Here is a 26,697-nt window from a genome sequence, read left to right on the forward strand (position 1 = left end):
TAAGCTGTTCATTTGACAAATAATCGTATCGTACATTACTATTTACACAGGTTCGCGATGAAGTTGTGGATATCAAACGGCTTCGCATTGTGAAAAGGCATCCACGAAATGTTTTACACGCATCACAGCGATCGACAAATATATTATTTACAATTTTACAAGATACATGGCGAATAATTTTACTTGAATTTGTTGTCTGAACGGTAGCTATAACATCACCCTTCTGATTTCGGAACTCATTCAGACCTCGACCAGTGATGACATCAACAAAATCAGGGTTACCGCAGCACAGTTTAAGTTTCTTAAGTTCCAGCAATTTGTCCTCGATTTCTAATTTATCGCCAAAGAATCAGTCACTTCTAGTTGATCGATAAAGAATCGGTGTTCAGCACTGCATTCTACCATCCGTATGCAGTTATCAGAATAGAAAACATACGTTTTTTCATTCACTTTAACAAAACCATTTTTCGACGCAATGTCCTGAAAGTTATCTGGCGGAGGGTTTTCGACGTTCCATGTTTTTAAAGTGATATTGACTGGAATATTTCTTGATTTATTTTTCGCCTTACGCCAACGTTGCAATTTTTGCCGGCAAAGATTGCAAATAAAATCTGGGTGTATACCGGCGGTGTCTGTAGTGAAATCAATGCCAAATAATAATGAAACGTGTGAACTGAACTTCATTTTGTCGTATCGATTACGGTCATTATTGGCTGCAGATAAACCACACAAGCGACAAACATCATCTGCCATCTTACTGAAAAAATTTAAAAACAATGACATTATCTATCATTAAATCATTGATTCTTGACTTAGTCACCAAGGGGGTAGGCCTTTTTTGATATCACGATGGTATTGTATACTTTTTTCTTAGATAGGCTTCAATTGACACGTATTTGTATATATGTATCATAGCAACATGACTACACATATCCGGATATGCGCAGTGGTCAATGAATAATTCTCATATTTCAATCGTTAATTTAGAAGTGTTCCGGTTAGCGGCCACTACATTGATGAAGGCAAAGGAATGCAATGCATTTCAACGTGTTTTATGGTATAACATCACCCTTCTGATTTCGGAACTCATTCAGACCTCGACCAGTGATGACATCAACAAAATCAGGGTTACCGCAGCACAGTTTAAGTTTCTTAAGTTCCAGCAATTTGTCCTCGATTTCTAATTTATCGCCAAAGAATCAGTCACTTCTAGTTGATCGATAAAGAATCGGTGTTCAGCACTGCATTCTACCATCCGTATGCAGTTATCAGAATAGAAAACATACGTTTTTTCATTCACTTTAACAAAACCATTTTTCGACGCAATGTCCTGAAAGTTATCTGGCGGAGGGTTTTCGACGTTCCATGTTTTTAAAGTGATATTGACTGGAATATTTCTTGATTTATTTTTCGCCTTACGCCAACGTTGCAATTTTTGCCGGCAAAGATTGCAAATAAAATCTGGGTGTATACCGGCGGTGTCTGTAGTGAAATCAATGCCAAATAATAATGAAACGTGTGAACTGAACTTCATTTTGTCGTATCGATTACGGTCATTATTGGCTGCAGATAAACCACACAAGCGACAAACATCATCTGCCATCTTACTGAAAAAATTTAAAAACAATGACATTATCTATCATTAAATCATTGATTCTTGACTTAGTCACCAAGGGGGTAGGCCTTTTTTGATATCACGATGGTATTGTATACTTTTTTCTTAGATAGGCTTCAATTGACACGTATTTGTATATATGTATCATAGCAACATGACTACACATATCCGGATATGCGCAGTGGTCAATGAATAATTCTCATATTTCAATCGTTAATTTAGAAGTGTTCCGGTTAGCGGCCACTACATTGATGAAGGCAAAGGAATGCAATGCATTTCAACGTGTTTTATGGTGTTAAATTAATATGTGGCCGATTGTCTCTTCAAAGTATGTTTAATGTCAAAGTTTGCTTACCAACTGAGGTTATTTTGCCGTAAAATATTCAGTTTTCATCCGATTTTTTCCTCTGAAAAACGTGAAAGTTGACCGCGACACGCCGTACAAGAAGAATTCAACTGCCCATGCGCAAGGCTGATGCTATTGTCAGTACAGCATGTGCTAGTTTGGCAAACTTGACGGCACAGGCCTAACGTCTAGGAAACGGACCTGTGTGATGGGATATTTTACCATCACACACTCGCTGCAGCGGTGACCCAGTTAGCAGCGGTGACCCAGTTGACCAATTTAAATTACATGGTTTCCAGAGCAAAGGCTCGACTGTGCTACTAGCATAAACTCATACAAATCATTCATTAGAGCATTATCCATTCGCCAACCCCTATGAAGCTGAATTTTGAAAGAGGGCCTCGTTCAAATTTAAATTAGCTTTTTCGCGAAATTCTGATCGCAAAAATATCTGTTTCAAAAAGCCAATCAGAAAGCAAAGACTCCTATGATTGGCTTAGCCGCAGAGATCAGCAGGTGTTCACGTGAACCCGTGGTATCATCTACCGTTTTACTTCCAGGTTTTATTCTAAGATCGAAATTGTATTTCAATATCAATTTCTGTGAAATCTTTAGTTGATTTGGTTTTTGGGAGGAATATTTTTATTTTCATTACAGAAAAAATCGTTGATCATTGTGCAAAGTCCGGGAAAAATAGCTTTTTCTCAAATCGGATGGATGACCTTGAAATGCTAATTAGTTTTCAAACTGCAAATTCAATCAAATTTTAATCCGCAAAAAAATATCAAATCCAATTCAATTTTACTTTATTGAACTAGGTTAAACAGCAAATCCAATTCAATTTTATTCTATTGAGCAATTTTCAAAAAATTCAATACTATTCCCATTCAATTCATAAAGGTCAATAAGGGAAAAGATTTATCTGAGGTATTTGTTCCTGCCAGCTCAAGTCGCTGTCTGTGCTACTTATGAAAGCACGATTGAATTGTGTAAATTATTAGCCTTGGATTGACTTTAGTCTATCGAGCTGGGACAAATTTAACCCACAGAATGTATCATTTGACAAGCTGGCCATAGTGCCCCTTGGGGCTCTTGTTGTAAGAGAAATTATAAAGTATACAATACATCCCTTGGGGTCGAGCTTAGGACGTCAATCTTGTGAGGGGCACATCCCCAGCCCCACTCAAGGCGTGGATTCACCTATTGATGGACAGAGATCATTCTATTGGTCTAGGCACAGGCAACCTCGCTGTCAGTATCCAATAGGTGGAAAGTTGAATGTGGCCGACGAGGGATAAACCCATCTCCACATAGTGGACCCTGTCTCAGCCAGAAGCAGATTGAGTCTGGTTGGTTTGCCCCTGTTTGCCACCAGTTTCAACACTAGGAGCCCAGTGTTCACCTCCCTATTTCCAGACGACAGGGCATGAGACGTGCATGAGCCATGAACATGCCAACAAGTACGATTCATCTGTATTCATTATGTTTCCTTCATTAAAAATGATCGTCAGCACGACACTACGGTCAACAATTATGAAGTGCGTCAAAATATGATTTTTTCACAAAAAATACTTACCTCCCGGTCTTGAGTCTAACTATTTTAAAACAAATATGATCAGGGTAGTTGGCACCAGCTGATGGCCTCTTCTCAAAGTCATTTTTGGCCTGCACCAGTCGTCTAAAGCAACTTGGCTATTATGTCAGTACAATTAAATGGCAAAAGCCATCAAAATTGTACTTTCCGCGATAACTTAGCCATAAGAAACTTCAGTACCGGGGTATGATATGCCCCGGTACTTAAGTTTATATAACGATGTATAATATATATAACGACCTTAGATCGGACTGATCGAAAAAAGTAGCTCAAATTAGCCATAAATTAGTCATTTATTTATCCTTCACTTTTTGCGTGTAGTTCACATACTACCTGCAATGGTGCTATTTATGATGTTATCTATGACAATCAGCGCAGGCATACGCGCCCATACGCGTAGCCTATGTGTAATCGATAAGATAAACATCAATAAGATAAAATCCCACTATTTAAATTATTATTTCACACCTGACGATGATCTCTAGGGTGAGATCGAAACGTCGTGTCTTTTATATATATTTTAGATTTAATAAATAAATTCTGGTTTTTTAATTCTTTTAATCTGTAAATAGTGGGATTTTATCTTATTATCCATTCACCACGTTTGAGTGTGGTCATCGTTCTAAGATAAACATCATTTGTTCACCATCTTCACAGATCTACGGCGCTACTCACTATATACGATTATCATGTCATATAAATGGTAGCAAACTATACAATGGTAAGAGCTAATTAATTCAAATCACTCCCAAAACGATAAAATATTGCATGAAATGTCTGGTGAAATCTCTGGAAGCCTCGAGCGTTAGTCAGAGATGACGTCAGAAACAAGCACCTGCTAACATGAACAATAACAGTCAGCACGTGCTGAAACTGCCGATTTAAAAGTCTTATTTCTCAGTAATGGCTGAACTAAAATCCAAACTAGTAGCATATTTGTTATTTGTGAATATAACACATTTCAAAATGACTTTTTCACAATATTCTATTTTGATGGCAGTTCCTCTTTAGGCATTTTAGGGAATGAATTTTTTCAATAGAAAAATGAATTGTTTAGTGTTGTATTCTTTTTCAGATTACAGCCCAGGAATGTGTTTCATTCAAACAACAGAAAGAGTCACTTTCATTAGATCTTCAGCGACGAGACACAGATATGAATGATTTGATTAAACAATATGAAAATGATGCATGCAGAGCTGATATAGATAAGGATGAATGGTATAAAAATCTCTCAGCTGCTGGTAAAAAGGTAAAAAATGTAATGCTTGACCAATTGCAATAATGATGATATAAACAAACTAAACGAATGACTGATGGATAACACAGGTGCTTTCAAGACAAAAATGTCACACTTGTTGATTGATTGCCATTGACTTTGTTGGTGCATTTTCAAATATCTCTATTTTGTAACAGATTTAATATAGAGTGTGTACCATTCCGTTCATTTGTTTACTGGCATGTACAAACAATGAAGCAGTTGATTTTGTATTTTGTTTTGTAATAATGAAATTGCAATATTCCATCACGCACTAAAGCGTATAACGAGTAGAATAGGAAATCACTGAATTGTTTTTTCTTATACCAAAATACTTCGAATCATGAGGAAGCTTTGATCTTTTGTAAACTTTTGGCAACACCACCCGGGTCAACTATTGTCCACTGGGTGGCGACTGTTGATTGATTTGTAAAAAACGCTTCATTTTAGACGGCTTTTTGTTGATTGGTGATTTGTTCCTAGGATACTAATAGTTACCTACTCATTTCAAACTCCAATAAGCCCATAACCCATAATAGCCATTTACTTCCAAAAAATATAATAGTTATTCATGGGTTCAGGATTGAAGTGCTCGGAAAATGCTTTTAAAATTCTAAAATTTTCTAGGGGAAGGACCCCAAACTCCCAAAAATGATATTGCACTTTCGGCACTCGCGAGTTCTGATGGCTACGCCGTCAGCTGATTCGCATGTATAACTCAAGCAGAAAACTGCGGATTTTATAGGTTGGCCTTCTCATCTCTGAATAATTGTGAGATTTCTTATGTATTACTTGGATATTGAGTGCCTTCTCAACCTATAATGACAATCGTTATTTGAAGATATCTCGGAACATAACACAAACTGCACTGCTTTAACCCTTTAACCGGCAATCGGTCGCTAGCGACCGATTTTAATAGACCAGCTATAGTGAATAGGATAGTCAAGTATTGATTTCAGTGAAGCAATCTAACTCATTTTCCTGTGAGCAGTTGGCGACACCAGATGGCTTACAATGTCTAACAAAGCAGGAAAGTGATATATCATACATTTGGCATGTAGTAGGGGGTATAGAAACCACATGTCACGTGGGTCAGATTTCTGAAGTTGAAAAGATCGTTAGTAGTAATGTGTGGGCGGCCATTCCCGCCAAAAATCAGCGTTTCATCTATTTGTCTGTACTTTGACAAAATGTCATAGTACAACCGCCAAAATGTGTAAGCATAACGTCAAATTGTGTAATGCGGCTAAAAAACACAGGGGGCGACACTGTACGGACAGTATTTTGCAGTGTTTTTCTAGCTTTGCGATCATCTTAAGGTCGTTTCATTGAAATAATTTGGTAATTCGCGCGTATTAAAGCAACAAGGTATATTTCTAAAAGGAAATATACTGCGACAGGTGGTTTTGCAAAGTCATTAAAAATCAAGATCAGAGAATTTTGGAGAGAGAAGTCATAAAGAATGAATAAATTAATGAAGATTAAAAATTGGAAGTAATAAACGAACAGTTTAAAAGCGGAAGCACCCGTTGCGATAAAATGAAGATTTAAATATTACAAAATCATTATGAAAAACGAAATGAAAAGAAACAAATGCTACCGTTGATAGTATTCATGTACAAATTGTAGAATGAGAATAGAAAATTTAATTGAATACAAGTCACGAGAAGAGCAAAGAGATTTAGACAATCAATCCGGGGCTTGAAATAAAGAAACTCCTTAAAATGAATAAACTCGAATGCAAGATCTTTGCTTTCGAATAATTTGTTAATTACAAGGGTAGACCTAAGGTTTATATAAATCTATATTTTTGAATTTTGAAATCAGGGGATCTAAAAATAGTATTCATCATTAGTGGGACGTCGATTCAGCTATTAATTTTTCAGGGAAGAGCCGATCAGCCTTCCAGAAAGGGAATGCGCATCATCCGTGAGTGTAGCAAAAAAATTATCTCATTGCTAATTAAAGTTGAAAAATAACATGTACGTTGTTTTCTGAATACTAAAAGATTTTTAATATTATTTACGTTATGTCTACTTAATTGCGGAAATCCGATGTATTTGCAGTACTGGGAACAATAAAGTATTGAATAAAGTAATAATTAAATATATTTGATGAGTATCAATAAAGTATATTTGATCTTGAATTTGAGCCCACTAGGTGGTGGTGGTATTGGAAGACACCAGGTGGTTCGATCAACTTAATATGCTCCAGCGCGTGGCGCTGTCGCAAAAATCCGTTATGTTTCCAATGTCTCCGTTTTAACGTATGCGCATTAGGCTGAATAAGTGTTGAAAAAGTCTAAGTCGAGAAATCAGTACAGTGCACAGGCATCATGACAGTGTTTTCATATTTCAAAACTGGGTCATGTCAGTACGGTATTCGCTTGAAATGAACCAGCGTGAAGTTTAGCAGTGGGATCACGATGTCTAAATAATCTCGTGTATCATATGCTTGCGTATCATATGTTAACACAATTAAATGACTTGTCCAAATAAATATACAGTGATTGCAACAAAGTTCATAATGGTTAGCATTTCGTGATCAGCATTTTCGGGATTCTAACATGATAGCACCGTATAAAATACATCAGCGACTAGACTGGTTGCCGGTCTCTATTCTGACTGTGAATGCAGGTGGCGCAGAATTTGACAGGCGACCAGTCTAATCAGCGACCTGGAGTCATCAAAGTTCAAATTGAATTGAAATAAGTTCAGTATTTTTCGGGGCTCGAATCTGGTAGCGCCGCAAAAATAAACGAGTCACATTGGGGTCATCAATGTTCAAATCGAATTGAAATAAGATAATTATTTATTGTGGGATTCGAATCTAATAGAAACGGAAACATTGGAGTCATCAAAACACACATTCATTATGCGTACTGACATGACCCAGTTTTGAAAGTTCTGACATGTAGTGACGCCTGCGAACCGATTTCTGGACTCAGAATTTCCCCAACACTCAATATAATGCGCATGCGTTAAAAACGGAGACATTGGGAACATTACGGTTTGATACGCGCAAAATTTTTTCAATGAAACGACCTTGAGATGATCGCAAAGCGAGAAAAATACCGCAAAATACTTTCCGTACAGTGTCGCCCCCTGTGTTATTTAGCCTCATTACACAATTTGACGTTACGCTTACACATTTTGGCAGTGTACTATGACATTTTGTCAAAGTACAGACAAATAGACGAAAGCTGATTTTTGGCGGGAATGGCCGCTCATAGTAATGGCCAATGCACTAAATACGTTCTCTAGTGAGTTTGGCTGATATTTTGGACATAGAAATGAAAGATTCTGATGATAAATTCGCATTGGGATGAATCTGATGACAGTGCTTGATTATGGATGGCCCTAAAATCTGGATGACCTTGGGATCTGTGAGCTTGGGGTCAGACCCTGAAAGTGACCACCAAAGTTCGCAAAATTGGTACCATTCGAAAGCTTATGAAAAGAGCTTTTATAAAATACATGCAATTTATGGAAGCCCTGAGATGACATCTTGAGTTTATGAGTTCTGAGTCATAACTTCCTGAGTTCTCAATTTCATGAATTCCTGGGTTCGTTTAATGACAAAAAGCCTGCTATACTTAAACATCGAACGTAAACGCAATGTTCTATGATGGACCCGCGTCTCGGGCTAAGACGACACTGAATAACCAGCAATTAATGGCATGTTGAAGGGAGAAGGGCACCTCCGTTCAGCCTCTGGCAGGTAGCTCGAGTGGCTCCGATTTTCTGTGCGCGGTAGTGAGGGGGTGACTCCGATTCACCGCCGACTCTCGATGTGTCTGTTCAGGTTTTAATGATAACAGAGATAACAAACGCTCATTATTAGACATTTTTAACATCTATTAATTTTCTATAAACCATCAAGAAAGCAGATGGCTGACGATAGACTGGTTGCCAGTCTACCATCAGTTGACTGCCAGTGCAGAATTGGACACAGTCAACCAGTCTAGGTTGATGTGGGACATAATTTTTGTGGGACATAATTTTTGTAGTTAATTCATGGCGAAAAAGGATTTGACATCCTTAAAATATGATTTTTTAAGTCGCGTAATTTCATAGTGTTGTGCATGCCCAAATAAACTCGAAATCTCATAAACTCAGGAAGTTATGAACTGGGGAACTCATGAACCCAAGATGTCGTCTCAGGGCTTTCATAATATGGGGTTATCCCTCATTTCTACTGAGTTATTCAGTTTTCCCCTTGTAAGGTCCAAAATCACTCACAGGCCGAAAAATATTTGCCGGTTAAAGGGTTAAACATAAACATATTATACTGATATGTAGATTGAATGAAGATTTTATGTACTTGAAGGTTGCAGTTGAATTAGAAGCTACCAAAAAACTTTGTGACGCTAAGGATCAAGAATTGTTAGCTAGACAAGAGTCCATTAGTAGGCAAAAAGTGGAGTTGGAATCTGCTTTGAAAAGAAGTGATTTGCTCAGGGAAGATAATGTTAAATGCCGAGAAGATATGGAAAAAATGAATAAAGAAATTGCAATCAAAGTAAGTTCTAAAAGCATGAACTATATATTACACATACAGGACAAGCTGTATAACCACCTAATGGTTATACAGCACAATTTCATTGTCACTTATCCTAATCATTTCTTGGTTGAGAACCCATATTGGTCTCAGTAATATCTCATCCTGGGCAACACGATAAAATGGTAATAGTATTGAAGTAATAAGCTGAGGACAGCTGAGATTAGAGGTTAGGGAAGTGTTACATGTTTAGGACTGTATAACCAAGGTGGATTAGTTCTAATGGTCTACTGGGTAGCAGGCTTACTTTCTACACATGAGACCCACAAATGATCACCGATAAGTTCGTGTAATTTCACCGTCACTTCTCTAATTTTATGCAAATAGTCATCACACCATGATGAACTTAATTGGTACTGTTAATAAGTAAGCACCTGAATAGCCTCAAGTCTGTATTGAATTAAAATGGTTTATTTATTTCTGTAGAATGGTTATAGGAAAATTTCAATAAATGAGCTATTCATGAAATAAAAAAATAGAATGAAAAGAATTTTTCTAACTCCCATCAAAAATCAATCGTTTTGTCTCTTTATTAAATTATCATAGTCTATCATCAAAACCTCTTTGTAAGGCCAAATCATCAAATAGGAACACCAGATGGCAGCACTATATTGTATTTGTCAATTTTCCAGCTTTGCCATATTATCAAGGTCATTACGTAAAGCATCCTCCCGAATTTGACATTACGCTATATGTCCTACATATTTAAAAAATAACTTTTATGATTCTGAGTAAGCTTAACTTGCTCTTTTCAATGACAGAAACCACAAATTAATATCTCTTGTTTTTACCCCGTGGCTGTAGGATGCGAGGGGTGTTGTTGTTGCCTGTGTCCGTCTGGGCGGGTGGGCAGATAGACAGATGTTGTTCCCGCTCTACAGGCTTAAGTTTTTGGTTGATTTTCTTGTAACTTGGTATGTTTGTTTTAGGTGTGAGGAGCCCTATTGTTTTTGACTTATATAGGTCATCCAAGATGGCCGCCACAGTCATTTCGATGTGTAAATTAACCATTTTTTTTGCTTGTGTCCACTCTACAGTATACAGTTTTAGACCAATTTACTTAATCTGTGGTTTCATGATAGAAGTAGGATGAGCCCTATTGTTTTTGACATATAAAGGTCACCCAAGATGGCTGCCACAGTCATTTTGGTGTGTGAAATAGCAACTTTGGAGCTTGTTCCTGCTCTACATCTACAGTTTCTGAACAATTTTCTTCAAACTTGGTCTGTGGTTTTACCTTCATGACGTAGTCATAAAGGTTATAAGATGGTAGTGAGTCAATGACGTCACTTTCATGTGTGACCGGCTGGTTGTTGTATCGGCAGGCTGGCTGGGGAACTAGCATTAACACCAGTGGTACAGGATTCCATCCATCAGGAACAACAAGGCAATTAAACCTCACATGTACAATCTTTATTGCATCCCGGAATGAGAATGATTCTCATAACTTAACATAGTGTTTATATACAGAATCATGAGTATTGTCGTAAACAGAGACGACATTCCTCCGAAAAATTACTCTAAGGTAACACAGGCTTTAACTGGACCTACTTTTTATTAACTTTACGTCCGTTAACTACAAAATAAGAAAATAATGATACAAACATATAAATAGAGGAAGTAGGAAGTAAGAAACTAGAAATAAGAGCGAACAAATAATGCTACAAAATTTTAAACCATGTAAACTTCAAATCATGAGCGTGAAAAACATGAGCGCACAAGGACAGATATCAAATATCTGGAGCAAAGACTGTAACTAAATACCTACAATAATAGCTAGGAACTGAAATGACAGTACAGAATGAGAAGTATTGAGAAAGATATAATAATACATGATCTTTGAACAAAAAAGCAGATATAATCTTCAACAAGTATGATGTGAGAACTAGGTGTTTGACAAGTTGTAGACATCAGGACTCATAAACTAACACCTAGGTGGCATGTTTGAGAGACATTAATTAATTATTGATGAGCACTGAGTAGAGCTAATTACTATGAAAACATGTTGAGTAATGTCACATGTTGATTACGACTTTAAAGCACATATTGATTCTATATTCATAAGTTATATTACATTATCAATATTATTACTATTATTATTATTATTTTTATTTTTATTATTATTATTATCAAGCATTTCATTTAGTAAGAGATATGAAATATTATGAACCGTTCGATAGATATATATGCTTATAGAATCTGTGACTTATATCAGGGTGACAGACAATAACTTGTTGGTGGGAGTTCAGATGAAGATTTGTCAAACGAATAAATGCTTTAATCTTACTAATGCAGCGTGTGAAATTTTGCTTTTTGGTTTACCTTTGTTAGCGATATTGAAGTTGTGCCAATTATGTAAAATCGCGGTACTTTTTTTAATGTGAGCATTTGTTTCATTGGTTCTCGGCTTAAATGACGTATAATCGATGCGATCAAAGACATAGGGAACCTTCGTGGATGACACCGTCAACTTTGTTAAAATTCTACGAAAAACTGTTTTTGGCGGGGAAAATTCTTAGCTCTTGCGTATAAAATTGCAATGACCTCGATTGGGGGGCGTTGTCTCTACGAGCGAATGTGATAGGCTCTTTTTGGGATATACGGGGAATTCTGGGGCTGCTAAAATGATTATGGGAAAGCCATAGAATGGCGAACGTTTCATTGGACTAGGCCCTACGCTCGTGAATTCCAAATGCTCATTGCTGGTGTGAATATAATTATTTCACATATCTGCCACATATCTATAGGTATTGTTTCATTTTGATACCCGGTGATTGTTTTCATCGACACTGAAGTTTAAGCGAACATTCACACGGCCTCCACGTGCGCGCTGAGTGCTAATCATTATGCTGTTGTACACACCCGCTCGTACTCCTACAGTATACACTACTACATGTACTACATGATACTGTAATAACGCTGCTTGCTGGCGTGTGCACATTTGACTTGAAAATAAGCTTTTATTTAAACTATTATAGCAGATGATAAGCGCTGTGTTTTCTGTTTGATAGAATTTGTAATAAATTGTAATTTCTTGTGAACTGAAAATACTTAGCAGCAAACTATAGGTATAGGTCAAGGTCTGAATATTTTAGTGGTAATAAAACAATGTCCTGACATACGCTGATTTTTAATTACGGTACCGGTATGTTTCGTAGCTTCCGCGGCCATACATTGGAAAAGATTGTCAAGACTATTTAGCCACACTCTGATTTGTGATATCATATGAATTTTATTCAAATATTTTTCATTTTTTGAAAAATATTTTTTTCCAAATGTAAATTAGTTTTCCTGTCTACCTGTACTCTATGAAATTTTGGACGCGGACCGTAAACAAATGTATTTTTGGCCTTGATTTGATTACAAATTAATGATTTCATAAAAAGAAAATGAGATGAACTTTGAATTCACGAATTAAAAAGATTTTTCATAAGCAATGCCCTTGCCAAACAGGCTCCAGTTTTCAAGGTAAACCACACTTTGCCCATGGGCAATTTATTAGGCTGAGCCTATTACTGTCCGGATTTGTATTACAACGACATCCAACACGTGGACTTAAAATAATTTGGCAAACTGACAGATTAATTTTTTCTAGCAAAATTAAGTTTATTTTCATGGGATACCAGAACTGTAGCATTTTTGCATAGATAATGTGAATTAGTAATGTAGGTAAATTTATAGTGTAATTTATTTAGATAAATGAGCAATCCTCGTCATTTGAAACAAACCGAAGTCTTTTGGCTGATAAATCTCAACTACAGATGGAAAAGTACCAACTACAGAAAGATCTTGATAAAGAAAAAGAGATATTAGCCATCAAGACTAATGAGATATCAGAATTACATAAAAAGGTGAGTTCTGAGTTAAGCAAAAATTGTGATTACGATGCAACAAACTGAAAACATGTGATGTTGTTATTCTAATGCCCTACACTAGGTGGATCATATCGAAAACCAAATTCGAAACGTTGAGAAGGAATGCCACCAGAAAGATAACCAATTGGTGGTTATGGAAACAGAACATAAACATTTGAAAAAATCCATGTGTTTTCTTGAAACGGAACGTGACCATTTACGACAGCAAGTGATAAGTATAAATGAAGATGTACGAAAACTTACTATTCATGATAACGCTATTCAAAAGCAGTTAGACCTAGAACAAAGTATGGTAAGTTACTTTATGCATTCACTGTCAGGCTTACTCTTAATTTAAGTTGTGCCATCGGGGGAAAACCGCCTACAGGCTGCAACTAAGATAAAAACCGACTATCTACAGATTTAAAGAATTTTAAAACCAAGAATCTATTCATTCGAACAATCTAAATTATATAAAATACACGAAATTTCGATCTCACTCTAGAGATCATTGTCAGGTGTGACGAAACATTGTATTTTATATGTTTTAGATTGTTCAAATAAATAAATTCTTGGTTTTAAAATTCTTTTAATCTGTAGATAGTGGGTTATTATCTTATTATCCATTCACCACGTTTGAGTGTGGTTATAGTTCTATACAGCTACAACTGTTGACCAATTTTCAAACTTAGTACACAACTAGGGTATCACATGGGACCGTATTCAAAATCGTATTGATTTAACTCAAATTATGGCCACCAGGGGGGCAGCATGAAAAACAACATTAATGTCCTAGAGGCTACCATGGCAACCAATTTTCTTTCAAACTTGGTACATGACTAGGGTATCACTTTGGACAGAAACTTATGAAAAATTTGGTTGATGCAGATCACATTATGGCCACCTGGGAGCCGGCGTGATAAACAATGATAACAGTCTAGAGGCAGCAATTGTCGACCAATTTTCTTTAAACTTCATACACGAGTAAAGCTTCACTTAGGGCAGAACCCCATTAATTATTAGGCCAGCCGTAGGCTGAGCCTATTACTATACAAATGGAGCGAATTTAAATGACATGGTTTCCACACAAAAGTCTTTTGCTTGCCAAGTGAGGGCATATTCGAACAAATCACGTATTTAAGCGTAATCCATTCTCGGAATCGTAGCGAGCAGAATTTTGGAATAGGGTCTCATAAAAATGTTTTCTGCATTTTTCACGAAAGTTAAATCGGGAAAATTTCAATTTTTATCAGCCAATCAGGAAGTTGTGTCTTCCCTGTGATTGGTTTATCTGAAAATATCAGCAGCTGTTCACGTGAATTATCGCGATTTCATTACTGGCGCTTTTGCGCATGACGTCATGTATCAACACGCGACAATACTTCCGCGTTCGCTACGTGTTCGCTGATTGGCCCATTTACTGGGAAATTCCACAGAAGCCTAATGTGGTTTGTTACAAGCGCTGTGATTGGCCCAACCCGATTCTGGCATGGCTTTAGCTTAGTGGGTTCGAATCCCTTGACGGGTGAAGATGATGGATCCTATCAATATCTATTGAAACAAATAAGTTTCCCGGTTGGGCAGCCGCGGATATCTACAGTACCGGATGTGTTCCGGTTCGATATTTCGAGGTTTCTTTGAATTTTGGAGTGATATTGAAATCCGGTAAATACCAGCGGTAGATTGTGAAAACCCATTGCATGATATTTGTATTACTTAATCAACGAAAAGCGTCGGGGCCGCGCCAGGAGTTTTCGTGATTCAAGTAGCGCAATAGCCTACTTCTTCGAGTTCGTCCACCTCAATTTTCTCTCCGCCGATCTCTGACACGGCTCTGTCCCCGTCGGCGCTGTGATTGCACTTTCGTACCACCAAAATTTTTTATTTCTATATCAGGGAGGTCTGGAGAATAAAAAAGTCAAAATTTGGATATCACATAGGCCTGATTTCATCGAATAAGTCGACCATGGTCGTTACGTTTCCGTACTTATTACCACCTAAAACCGTCTGAACAATTTTGTCCAACCAACATTTCGTTTACAGAAATCAGGTGTTCACGTGAATCCGCGGTATCGTCTACTGTTTTACTTCCGGGTTTTATTTTAAGGTTTAAAATTGTAATTCAAGATCGATTTCTATGAAATCTTTAGTTGATTTGGTGTTTGGGAGGAATTTTTATTTGCTCTACAGAAAATTCATCCTTGACAATTGCGCAAGGTTCGCGAAAAAAAGGTTTTACCAAATCGGGTGTATGACCTTGATATGCTAATTAGCCATGTGCCCGAATTGCAAATTCAATCAAATTTTATTCTGCCAAAAAATGTTAAATACAATTCGCTTTCCGAGAGTTAATGGTATGCTGCATGGAACAAAGTTGTTTTGAGATGGGTCTTGAAGCTATTGAGGTCGAGAGATAACCATCTAGATAGTTCGTGAGAGTTCCAAAGTTTTGAAGATGCTTCAAGGTAATGTCTTGATATTTGTTTTATACGTGTATCTACCCTAGACACATCTTCAGGCCAAAAACTGGCCCTGTCAGATTCAAGATGGCCGACTGGCAGCCATTGTTGTTCGCCAAAATCAGCACTTTTTACACATTTTTGAAGTTTTCGAGGGAAATTTTGAAGACACTTTTATCAATAACCTTGATCATTCGTATATATTTGTATCCCCCGAGGGCCCATCGGCATGTGAAAAATTGAGTTGATCGGACTCAAGATGGCCGTACTGTGACCTTTTTTGTTCCCAAAAATGTCAATTTTGGCCTGAATTCTGAGTACTGTAGCTTTCTAATGGTGCGCCATGTTTCATTGCAATTTGTAATGGGTATTCTTTGGAAAGGGATCTTTTATATCCGAGAGGGTATTTTTGACCAGGCAATTATGGCAATCATCTTGGGGTCATCAGTACTCATTCGTAGGTGGAAAAAAAGTTTTTCCACATCATAATTGATACTTAAGCATATTTTGCTACTATAATCAATTGGAAAGTTGTAGCTCATGACATGTTCTATGATCGAGGTGAGTTTCAAGCTCATTGGTTTTTTTTATGGCCACCAGGGGGCGTTGCACAATACAATAACTTAGTATTTCTATATTACATTCGTTCCTGCTGTCTGTGTTAACACACTATTTTACTATGTAAATGATATTGAGCAGGGAGTGTATATTGATAAATATAACCCACAGATTACATCATTTATAAAAAGCAAATCTGACAGGCTGGCCATTGTGCCCCTTGGGGCTCTTGTTAAGGTGATGCGATTCAAATTATGGCCACCAGAGGAAAACAGCTAATATCATTCTAATAGAAATAATTGTGGCCTCAATATTTCTAAGGCATTTACCACAAATCCTGTAACTTCACATGTGGCGGTGAATTTCAGGCTGGGGGCATTCAATTCTTTGCCTCATTCTAGTTTTATTTTGTTTTAGCTATTTTGATTACCAGCTTTTTAAAGGATGAATAATCACAGGGCTTTCAAAGGATGAATAATCACTGGGCTGATCTTTGAGGCCTACATGGACATTTAAGCCCTTTTGCGACTCCTGAATCCCAGCGGGCTATTGTGTTCACTTTTTGTTTGTCATCCATCCATTCATCTGTTTGTCTGTTCATCCGTCCATTCGTCTGTTTGGCTGATCCGTAGACGGAATCCAGTTATTTTGGGAATTTTGAAGATGCTTCAATGTAATGTCTTGATATTTGATTTATACATGTATCTGCCCTAGACACATCCGTCAGCCCTAAAACTGGAATGGATGGCGAATTCATCGCACAAAACCAGTTAGTTCAATGTCTTAAACTACTAAAACAGATTACCATCAGTCAAATGGGTGCTGAACATGCATGAATGTGCATATTTTCTGCCAAATACCCTCTGCACTGGTATTCAACAGATTGTATCACTCTTAGAAGAAATGCTGCTGATTTTACATGAAAAAGCAAGACCACATGAACAAAATGAAACAAATTTGATGAAAAATCTCTTTTAATTTTGGTTTTATGAATCTGTGAAAAACATGGAAATCCTGGCAAAGCGCAGCATTTCCTGAAAAAGATAGGCCTGGCAGGCGGAGTAAATATTATTTAATTTTACCGTAAAAGCTTAGGAAGCATTTATTATGGATGTTCGCTTTGTGTCTTGTAGGTTTCCGATTCTGGCAGATAAGTCTCGAAAACTAAAAGATCGTTGTCGCGTTAATAATAGTAGAGGCCCAAGTGCCCACCGACGTCTCAATTTCAAATCGTTTAGCATAGCGGTCGCCGGCTGTAGTTGAATGGTCGGCTTCCTTACTTTGTTCTCCGAGGAGGATCGCAAGTTCTTCGGTCAGCAGTCAATCACTGGTCGCTGGTCAATCACCGGCTCATAAGTTCAGTTTTTGACTATTGGTTCACGCCATAGGTATTGTTTCATTTTAATACCTGGTGATTGTTTTGATTGACATTGAAGTGTAAGCGAGCATTCACTAAAACAAAAGGCCTCCACATCGGCGTGAGCGCTATTATCATTGACATTAGACTGTTGCGCACACACACACACACACTACCATATATTGACACTGTAAAGCTGCTTGCGGGCGCGTGCATGCTTGACAGGAAAATACGCCTATGAATAATCAACTATTATAGCAGAAGACGAGGGCTGTGTTTTCTGTTAGAATTTGTAGTAAATTGTAATTACTTGTGACCTGAAAATACTAAGCAGCAAATTATAGGTATAATGAAAAGGTTGTCAAGACATTCAATATTTAGCCACCATCTGATTGGTGATATCATATCAATTCTATTCAAATATTTTTCATTTTGTGAAAAATATTTTTTTCCAAATATGAAATAGTTTTCCTGCCTATCTGTACCCTGCGAAATTTTGGACGTGGACCATAAACAAATGTATATTTTTGGCCTTGATTTGACTAAAAAACAATTCTTTGAGAAAGATGAAATACAATAATAGAACTTTGAAGTCACGAATTAAGTTTTCCAACACCGGTCAGCGGTCAATCACTGGTCGCTGGTCAATCACCGGTTCAGCTGTTTCAGTTTCTGACCACAGGTTCTGAAGTGAGCGTACGCGATAGTCAAGAAACCAAGGTACGGGTCCGACCTGCTTCGAGAGGCCTACATTTAGAGGAAATGGACCGGGTTATCCAATCCTTGGCTCGGTGTGTTTCACATGCCATTCAGTTGTCGGTTCAGGGTCAGGCTATTCGTGTGTTAGCCTCCTGCCAGTTCCAAAGCTCGTCTACCAGATACGGTATCTAATTCATTGTTGAGAGCTCCATTGGGCACTTCTTCGCGTCTCTTCTCTGGTTGGTGTGCTCCCGTGCTACTGAGGAAGATTCAGGAGGCCCAAACCAAGTCCGCCATGCGAACTGCGTGGAAGAAGCGTTCTGGTCCGGCTCCAGCGGCGCAAGGTTCGGCACGTACTCAAAAAGGACCAAATCAAGCTTCGGCACTTTCTCAACTGGCTACAAATGCCATTTGGAGAACGAGCGCACAACAATCAAACAATCCAACAAGCGCGTCGAGCCCCGTTCGGTCATTACAGTTCCAGTTCGTATCGGGTCAAGTGGAAGGCTCCATAAAGGGCTCTTCCTTTCGGAAAAAATCTCTGAAATGAATTCTGGGGCCAGTGTGAGGTTGTCTGTAACAGGCAGCCACCAGGTACCAGGAAAAAACGTCTCATTGAGATATCTAAAGCCATCTCATTGTACAGAAAGTAGTGAATCTTGATTCGAGCAGTACGAAGACACAATACCAAGTACCTTGCTGTAATCCCAATTTTGGATGTTTGCAGCTTGGATTGATGAATTAGAATTGGGTTGCGAAACTCAACTTGAACAATTGACTGACACAACCAGTGTCGAGGAGACTATCTTAAGATTATCTGCGGATCGTGATTTGCAGCAAGAAGAGATTCCAATGTTCGATGGGACACCAACATTATGGCCGCTATTAGTGGAGCACTTCCATCATGGTTCACACACTACCGGGAAAACGGGGAAAACTTGGGAATTTTCTAATCAGATTTCCCGGTTGGGAAATAAAAGGAAATTTTTGGTTTACCTTTGTCAGCAGTATGAGCTTGGCATTGAGCCAATTCATGTAAAATCGCGGTACGTTTTTTTATGTGAGCATTTTTTCATTGGTTAAACGACGTATAATCGATGCGATTGAAGACATGACGAACCTCCTTCGATGACATGGTCAAATTTGTTAAAATTCGACGAAAAAATGTTTTTGGCGGGAAAATTCTTAGCTCTTGCGTATATAATTGCAATGACCTCGATTGGGGGGCGTCGTCTCTACATGCGAATGTGATTGGCTGTTTTTGGGATATATGGAGAATTCCGGCGCTACTAAAATAATTATGGGAAAGTCATTAATGGCAAACGTTTTATTGGACTAGGTGCCGTATATGTGCGAATCTTAAATGCTCATTGCTGGTGAGAATATAATTATTTCACATATCGCCATAGGTATTGTTTCGTTTTAATACCCGGTGATTGTGTTGATAGAGATCGAAGTGAAGCACCTTGCGTAGTGAACGTTCACTACACAAGGCCTCCACGTGTGCGCGGGAGCGCTAACATTAGACTGTTGCACTCACAAACACACGCTTATACACACTACTATATGGTGATGCTGTAACGCTGCTTGGCGCGTGCACGTTTGGTATGATAACAGGCTGAATAATCGTCGTAGCAGAAGATGAGCGCTGTGTTTTCTGTTTGATCGAATTTGTAATAAATTGTAATTTCTTGTGACCTGAAAATACCAAGCAGCAAACTATAGGTTTAGGTCGAAGTCTGTATATTGTAGTGGTAAATTCCAGGATCTAATACTATGCCCCGGTGTTTTAGCTTCCTTGGCCATACATTGGAAGAGGTTTAGTTTCCAAGACTCAAGTTAGAGGTAAATACAATCTTCTCTTTCAAAATAGATGATCAAATTTATTTACATTCCAATAGTAATATTATGATGAAAGATTGAAGTTTCAATCAAGCACTTGTCTCCACTGGTAGGCATTTTCAAAAATGCGTTCATTCATAAGAAACATCGTCGTGAACGTGTGAATACAATCCCTGTACTGCAGGTGTAATGATGAATGTGTGAAGACGTACACTACGTCTTCACACAATAACTGATATACATGCTGTGTCCGTATTAACAGGTGTATTCATATTCCAACAAGAAAATTCATCTCTGGCTTACAATTTAGTTTAATTTTTTTATTGTTGTGGCTGGTAACATTTCTCGACACCAATTAGGCAGGGCCCAGCTTATTTGAAACCAGCTAGTTGCAGACACCTAGGCATTGCTCAAACCCAATACTTCAAGGAAAATTATATATTTCTTCTGCCTAAATATTCAGTGGAGGTGCTTGACTCAAACAACACATGTTGATGGTTTGGTGGTAAAATATTGAATTAACCGCAAAGTACTGTGGCCCATAATTGTCATTTTATTTTCACAAATGATATTGAAACTCAACTGTGTAGTCGCATTTTTGAAAACCTGTTGAAATAGATCTTGCAAATCTGTGTCTCAGCTGCCTTTCTTCTCAATCAAAATTAAAGTTCATTTCAAAATAGTTGAATTCTTGCCTTTCTTAAATTATATGTTTTATACTGTTTCAGAATGGATAACAGGCGGCTAAATCTTTTTTGCTGTTACCCTTGGCCATCTGTCAGACTAGCCCAGGCCCAGTTTTGGGTACAGCTAGCAGTTGGCTTTTAGGATCAGTCTGTGAACTCTTTCAAACTAGTTGTAATAAATCACATTGCCCTTTCAAGGTCATTTGGTTAGTTTTAATTAGGGTTTTCTGTTTCTTCACAGAAAACCCTATTGAAATTCGCGTGATTATTAGGGTTTTCTGTTACATCACAGAAAACCCTATTGAGATTCGCATGTTTCTTATTATTATTATTATTATTATTATTATTTTTTTCCACACTTTTTTTGTCAAAAGTACATAGGCTTTTTTACATTACCGCTGTTGCCGATACAATCTGTTTGATATCATTCAGCTCACTTCGATCTACAAATACTCCGTGCAAATTTTGAAGAATCAACGTTACAAAAGCGCTGTCGGGCCGTAAACATCGAAAATTGAGCCCCATTCAAAGAGCCGACATGTTTTTCTAAGTCGTCTTTCCGAAATCTACCGCACGTTTCTTGTCACATCAATTATCAATTCAAGCATAAATTAACAAATTTATTACCGAAAGATTGCACATTCTGTCGCGGTTTTTAAAAACTAATTTTAACAATAACCCATTTTCCTCATCAAATTATAATACCAATACACAGGAAATTTACTACTTTAGATTTTAAAAGCACTGTCGAGCCGTAAACATCGACAAATCGACGTGTGTCACTACATCGTCGTTCCGGGAATCAGCTGCGAGTTTCTCCTCATTCTGAGAATCAAATCGAGTACAAATTAATTTATTACTACCAGTGATTTGGCTGCGGGCGTCAAGCAGTTAATTTAGCAATACCTATTTTTCTTTACCAAATTTACCGTGTTTTTACTAAGATAAATCATAAGTGTACCGGGGAGTCGTAGGCCTAAACTAAACACGCCGAAGAGATATAGCGGAGAAAAGCTGTTATGTCGACGAGGTATCAAAATAAAAGAATATATTACTTTATTCGGCCGCAGGCTTCAACCTCTATATCAATACCATCAATACTCTATATTTCCTACAGTACATACCGATCATTGTCAAATCCACAAGGTATTTACTAAATACAAGTATAAAACACACTCCTATCCGTATGCTGGACTCGCACTTGACATTCGGAGTAAGCTTTCGCTTTGGGGGAAAGGAGATCGTTCGCTGTGTCGCTTGAAGTGTTTATCGAGTTTTACGCGACCTTAAAGCTTTAGTATGGTGGCTGATAAGATAACAAAACACGAATATGCAAATGAGGGCGACATTACGACAAAACGAAAAAAATAAAATAACGCGAGAAAACAATGATTTTGATTTTGTCGCCCGGGGCAATTCATTATTTTGGTTTTATCGCCCACGACAATTCATTACTTTGGTTTTATCGCCAGCGACAATGCATTATTTTGGTTTTGTCGCCCGCGACAATTCTTCTTTTTGGTTTTGTCGCCCGCCACAATTCATTATTTTGGTTTTATATTTTGTTTTTGTCGCCCGCGACAATTCATTATTTTGGTTTTATCGCCCGCGACAATTCATTATTTTGGTTTTGTCGCCCCGACCATTCTTTTTTTGGTTTTGTCGCCCGCGCCAATTCATTAGTTTGGTTTTGTCGCCCGCGACAATTCAATATTTTGGTTTTGTCGCCCGCGACAATTCAATATTTTGGTTTTGTCGCCCGCGACAATTCATTATTTTGGTTTAATCGCCCGCGACAATTCAATATTTTGGTTTTATCGCCCGCGATAATTCATTATTTTGGTTTTATCGCCCGCGACAATTCATTATTTTGGTTTTGTCGCCCGTGACAATTCACCATATTGGTTTTGTCGCCCGTGACAATTCACCATTTTGGTTTTGTCGCCCGCGACAATTCATTATTTTGTTTTGTCGCCCCGACAATTCTTTTTTTGGTTTTGTCGCCCGCGACAATTCATTAGTTTGGTTTTGTCGCGGGCGACAAAAAAAGAATTGTCGGGCGACAAAACAAATTCAATATTTTGGTTTTATAGCCCTTGACAATTCATTACTTTGGTTTTATCTCCAGCGACAATTCATTATTTTGGTTTTGTCGCCCGCGACAATTCTTGTTTTTGGTTTTGACGCCGGCGACAATTCATTATTTTGGTTTTATACTTTGTTTTTGTCGCCCACGACAATTTTTTTTTTTGGTTTCGTCGCCCGCAACAATTCAATATTTTGTTTGTATCGCCTGCGACAATTCATTATTTTGGTTTTGTCGCCCGCGACAATTCATTATTTTAGATTTATCGCCCGAGACAATTCATTATTTTGGTTTTATCGCCCGCGACAATTCATTAGTTTGGTTTTATTGCCCGCGACGATTCATTAGTTTGGTTTTGTCGCCCGCGACAATTCAATATTTTGGTTTTATCACCCGCGACAATTCATTAGTTTGGTTTTGTCGCCCGCGACAATTCATTATTTTGGTTTTGTCGCTCCAGACAATTCATTATTTTGGTTATATCGCCCGCGACAATTCATTATTTTGGTTTTATCGCCCGAGACAATTCATTATTTTGGTTTTATCGCCCGCGACAATTCATTAGTTTGGTTTTATCGCCCGCGACAATTCATTAGTTTTGTTTTGTTGCCCGCGACAATTCAATATTTTGGTTTTATCACCCGCGACAATTCTTTTTCAGTCCACTTGGGACTTTAGTCCCAGCGGGCTATTGTGTTCACTTTTCGTCCATCCGTCCGTCCATAGACGGAATCCAGTTATTTTGGGAAGTTTTGAAGACGCTTCAAGGTAATGTCGTGATATTTGGTTTATACATGTATCTACCCTAGACACATTGTCAGCCAAAAAACTGGCCCTGTCAGATTCAAGATGGTCGACTGGCAGCCATTGTTGTTTGCCAAAATCAGCACTTTTTAAACATTTTCGAAGTTTTCGTGGGAAATTTTGGAGACGCTTTGATCAATTACCTTGATCTTTCGTTTATATTTGAATCTACCAAAGGCCCATCAGCATATGAAAATTGGGTCGATCTGACTCAAGATGGCCGTCCTATGACCTTTTTAGTGCCCAAAAATGTCAATTTTGGCCAGAATTCTAGGTCCTGTAGCTTCCTACTGGTTTGCCATTTCTCATTGCAATTGCTGATGGGTATTCTTTAGAGAGGGATGTTTTATACCTGGGACAAGTATTCTTGATCAGCCAATTATGACGCAATTGGCATCCATCTTGGTGTCATCAGAACTCATTCGTAGGTGGGAAAAGGTTTTTCCACATTAAATTGATACCTAAGCATATTGTGTTACTATATTCAATTGGAAAGTTGTAGCCCATAACGTGTTCTATGATTTTGGTGAGTTTCAAGGTCATTGGTTTTTGTATGTGGCCACCAGGGGGCGTTGAATAATACAATAACTTAGTATTGCTATATTATATTTGTACCATGGCATATTTTGTTACCATGATCAATTACAAAGTTGTAGTTCATGACATCGCCTATGATTGTGGTGAGTTTTTAAGGACATAAGTTATTCCATATAGTCATCAGGGGGCGTTGAATAGTAGAAAAGCTTAGTTTTTCCTTATTAGATTGGTACCTAGGCATAGTTTGTTACCATGATCCATTGCAAAGTTGTAGTTCATGACATCGTCTATGATTGTGGTGACTTTTTAAGGACATTAGTTATTCCATATAGTCACCAGGGGGCGTTGAATAGTAGAATGGCTTAGTATTTCCATATTAAATTGGTAACGAGGCATATTTTGTTATCACAATCAATTACAAAATCAAAGCTGCTCACATGTTCTATGATTGTGGTGGGTTTCAAGGTCATTGGTTTTTGTATATGGTCACTAGAGGGCGTTATGTTTTGAAATTGTTAGATTGTTGAGCATTTGAAACCACTTCCCAAGTGAGCATGGTGTCCCTGGACCCCTAGTTTGGTTTTGTCGCCCGTGACAATTCATTATTTTGGTTTTGTCGCACGCAACAATTCAATATTTTGTTTTTGTCGTCCGCGACAATACATTATTTTGGTTTTATCGCCCGCGACAATTCATTATTGTGGTTTTATCGCCCGCGACAATTCATTATTTTGGTTTTATCGCCCGCGACAATTCATTATTTTGGTTTTGTCGCCCGTGACAATTCAATATTTTGGTTTTGTCACCCGCGACAATTCATAATTTTGGTTTTGTCCCCGTGGTTTTGTCGGAGCATTAAGTTTTTTGGTCGAACAGTGTGTTAAGGTCAGTAATAGGGATAATAGGCTTTCAGATCAAAGGTCGAACGGTCGAGCTCATAAAAAATGAAAAACATGAAAATAATAACAATTTCTACTTGAATTAGTCGCGAAACTCATAAAAAATGAAAAATAATTCTCACACACTCGAATTTATTTTTCATTTTTACTCGCTAGAAAAAAGTGTGAGTAAAGTGTGAGTGAAATAAATTCGAGCGTGTGAGAATTATTTTTCATTTTTTATGAGTTTCACTCCTAATTCAAGTAGAAATTGTTATTATTACAGATGTTCAGTGACAATGGCACAAACATTGTTGGTGCTGATAGTGAGTTAAAACGTTGTCTCTTGGAGTTTGATCAGAGTCTTATTCAATCGTTCTGTTCTATTCTTGGTATGCAGTGGAATTTTATCCCACCCCTTGTGCCACATTTTGTTGGCGCTTGGGAACGCATGGTTAAGTCGGTTAAAAGGGCGTCTAAAGCTGTTTTGGATGAATCGCAGGTTTCCCAGTCCGTTTTGAGTGCGGTTCTAGTCGAAATTGAGGCGGCAGTTAACTCCAGGCCACTTACATATAATAGCTCTGATCCCAACGATTATACTCCGAAAGCTTCTAACCACTTCCTTCATGGGGGCTCCAGTACAATCACTTCATGAACCGATTCGGTTTGGGGGCTATCCCTTGTTTCTTTTTTCCCGAAATGATTTAACTAATTTAATCTAATTTAATTTAATTTAATTCATTATTGTGACCGATTAATTGAATAATAATGCCGCCCCCTCCTAAAGGTCAGCATCGTGGTGGTGAGGGATGTGGACATTTATTCGGTGCCTGGGATGACCACGTTTCGTGTGCGTCGTGTAGGCGTAAATCTGGCCAATCTGTTCTAGGAGGAATCCTTGCAAGACTTGCGAGGGTTGGTCCGAGGACCTTTGGATTCGGGCTGGTATCCAAAGGCTCGGAAGCTGAAAGATTGTCTCTAATTCTATTTTAGTCAGTAACCTGACTGTGGTTCAGTTTCACGATCAGATATTTTCACAAACCACAGTCAGAAATGGGAAGGTCATTTTTCAATGAAATTTTCGTGAGTCAATTTGACTCACGAGTAATTTGCCTGGCATTTCATTGTCTCTTATAATATCAGTCTAGTTTTTGTTGTAATCAACGCACAACAGATTCGTAGTTTGTTTGATACCTATAACACCTCACCTGACGATCTTAATCCATGTGCAATTCGGCCGTAAAGTGAGAGTAAATTTCCGTCGATTCAACGGCGGTTATTTTAAAAACTGGCGGAGGGTGCCAGGACAACAACACAAACTAAAGAAATGAAACGACGAAATTTAAAAAATTAAGAAATCAGCACTTACATTTTTCTTCAACCAGAATTTATTTATATGTCATTTATCAAAGAAAACACGAAGATTTGAAATGTATGCTTGAAAACTATAAAAAAGAAATTGTCGTTTCGTTTTGGAAGTTTTATATAAATCCTTGTAGGTCACATTGTCTATCATGCCAGATTTATGCAATACAGAAAAATAGCGGCCAATTGTGTAATTCGAGGG

The 26,697-nt window shown here is 37.8% G+C and overlaps 1 protein-coding gene across 6 annotated transcripts in view; it reads left to right on the forward strand.

Annotated features, from left to right (window-relative positions):
* LOC141905831 (uncharacterized) overlaps positions 1-26,697 on the forward strand; it is a 270,857-nt gene that overhangs the window by 143,108 nt on the left and 101,052 nt on the right. For 5 of the 6 annotated variants that reach the window (XM_074794884.1, XM_074794885.1, XM_074794887.1 and 2 more), the window contains 4 exons: positions 4,631-4,804; positions 9,140-9,331; positions 13,066-13,221; positions 13,307-13,537. The exons of the other annotated variant lie outside the window; for it this stretch is intronic. In XM_074794884.1, coding sequence (XP_074650985.1) covers positions 4,631-4,804; positions 9,140-9,331; positions 13,066-13,221; positions 13,307-13,537 — 753 coding nt within the window. The remainder of the gene's footprint in view (positions 1-4,630; positions 4,805-9,139; positions 9,332-13,065; positions 13,222-13,306; positions 13,538-26,697) is intronic. 6 annotated transcript variants of the gene reach the window in all.

Source organism: Tubulanus polymorphus, chromosome 5 (genome assembly GCF_964204645.1).
Source record: "Tubulanus polymorphus chromosome 5, tnTubPoly1.2, whole genome shotgun sequence".
Taxonomy (NCBI): Eukaryota; Metazoa; Nemertea; class Palaeonemertea; order Tubulaniformes; family Tubulanidae; genus Tubulanus; species Tubulanus polymorphus.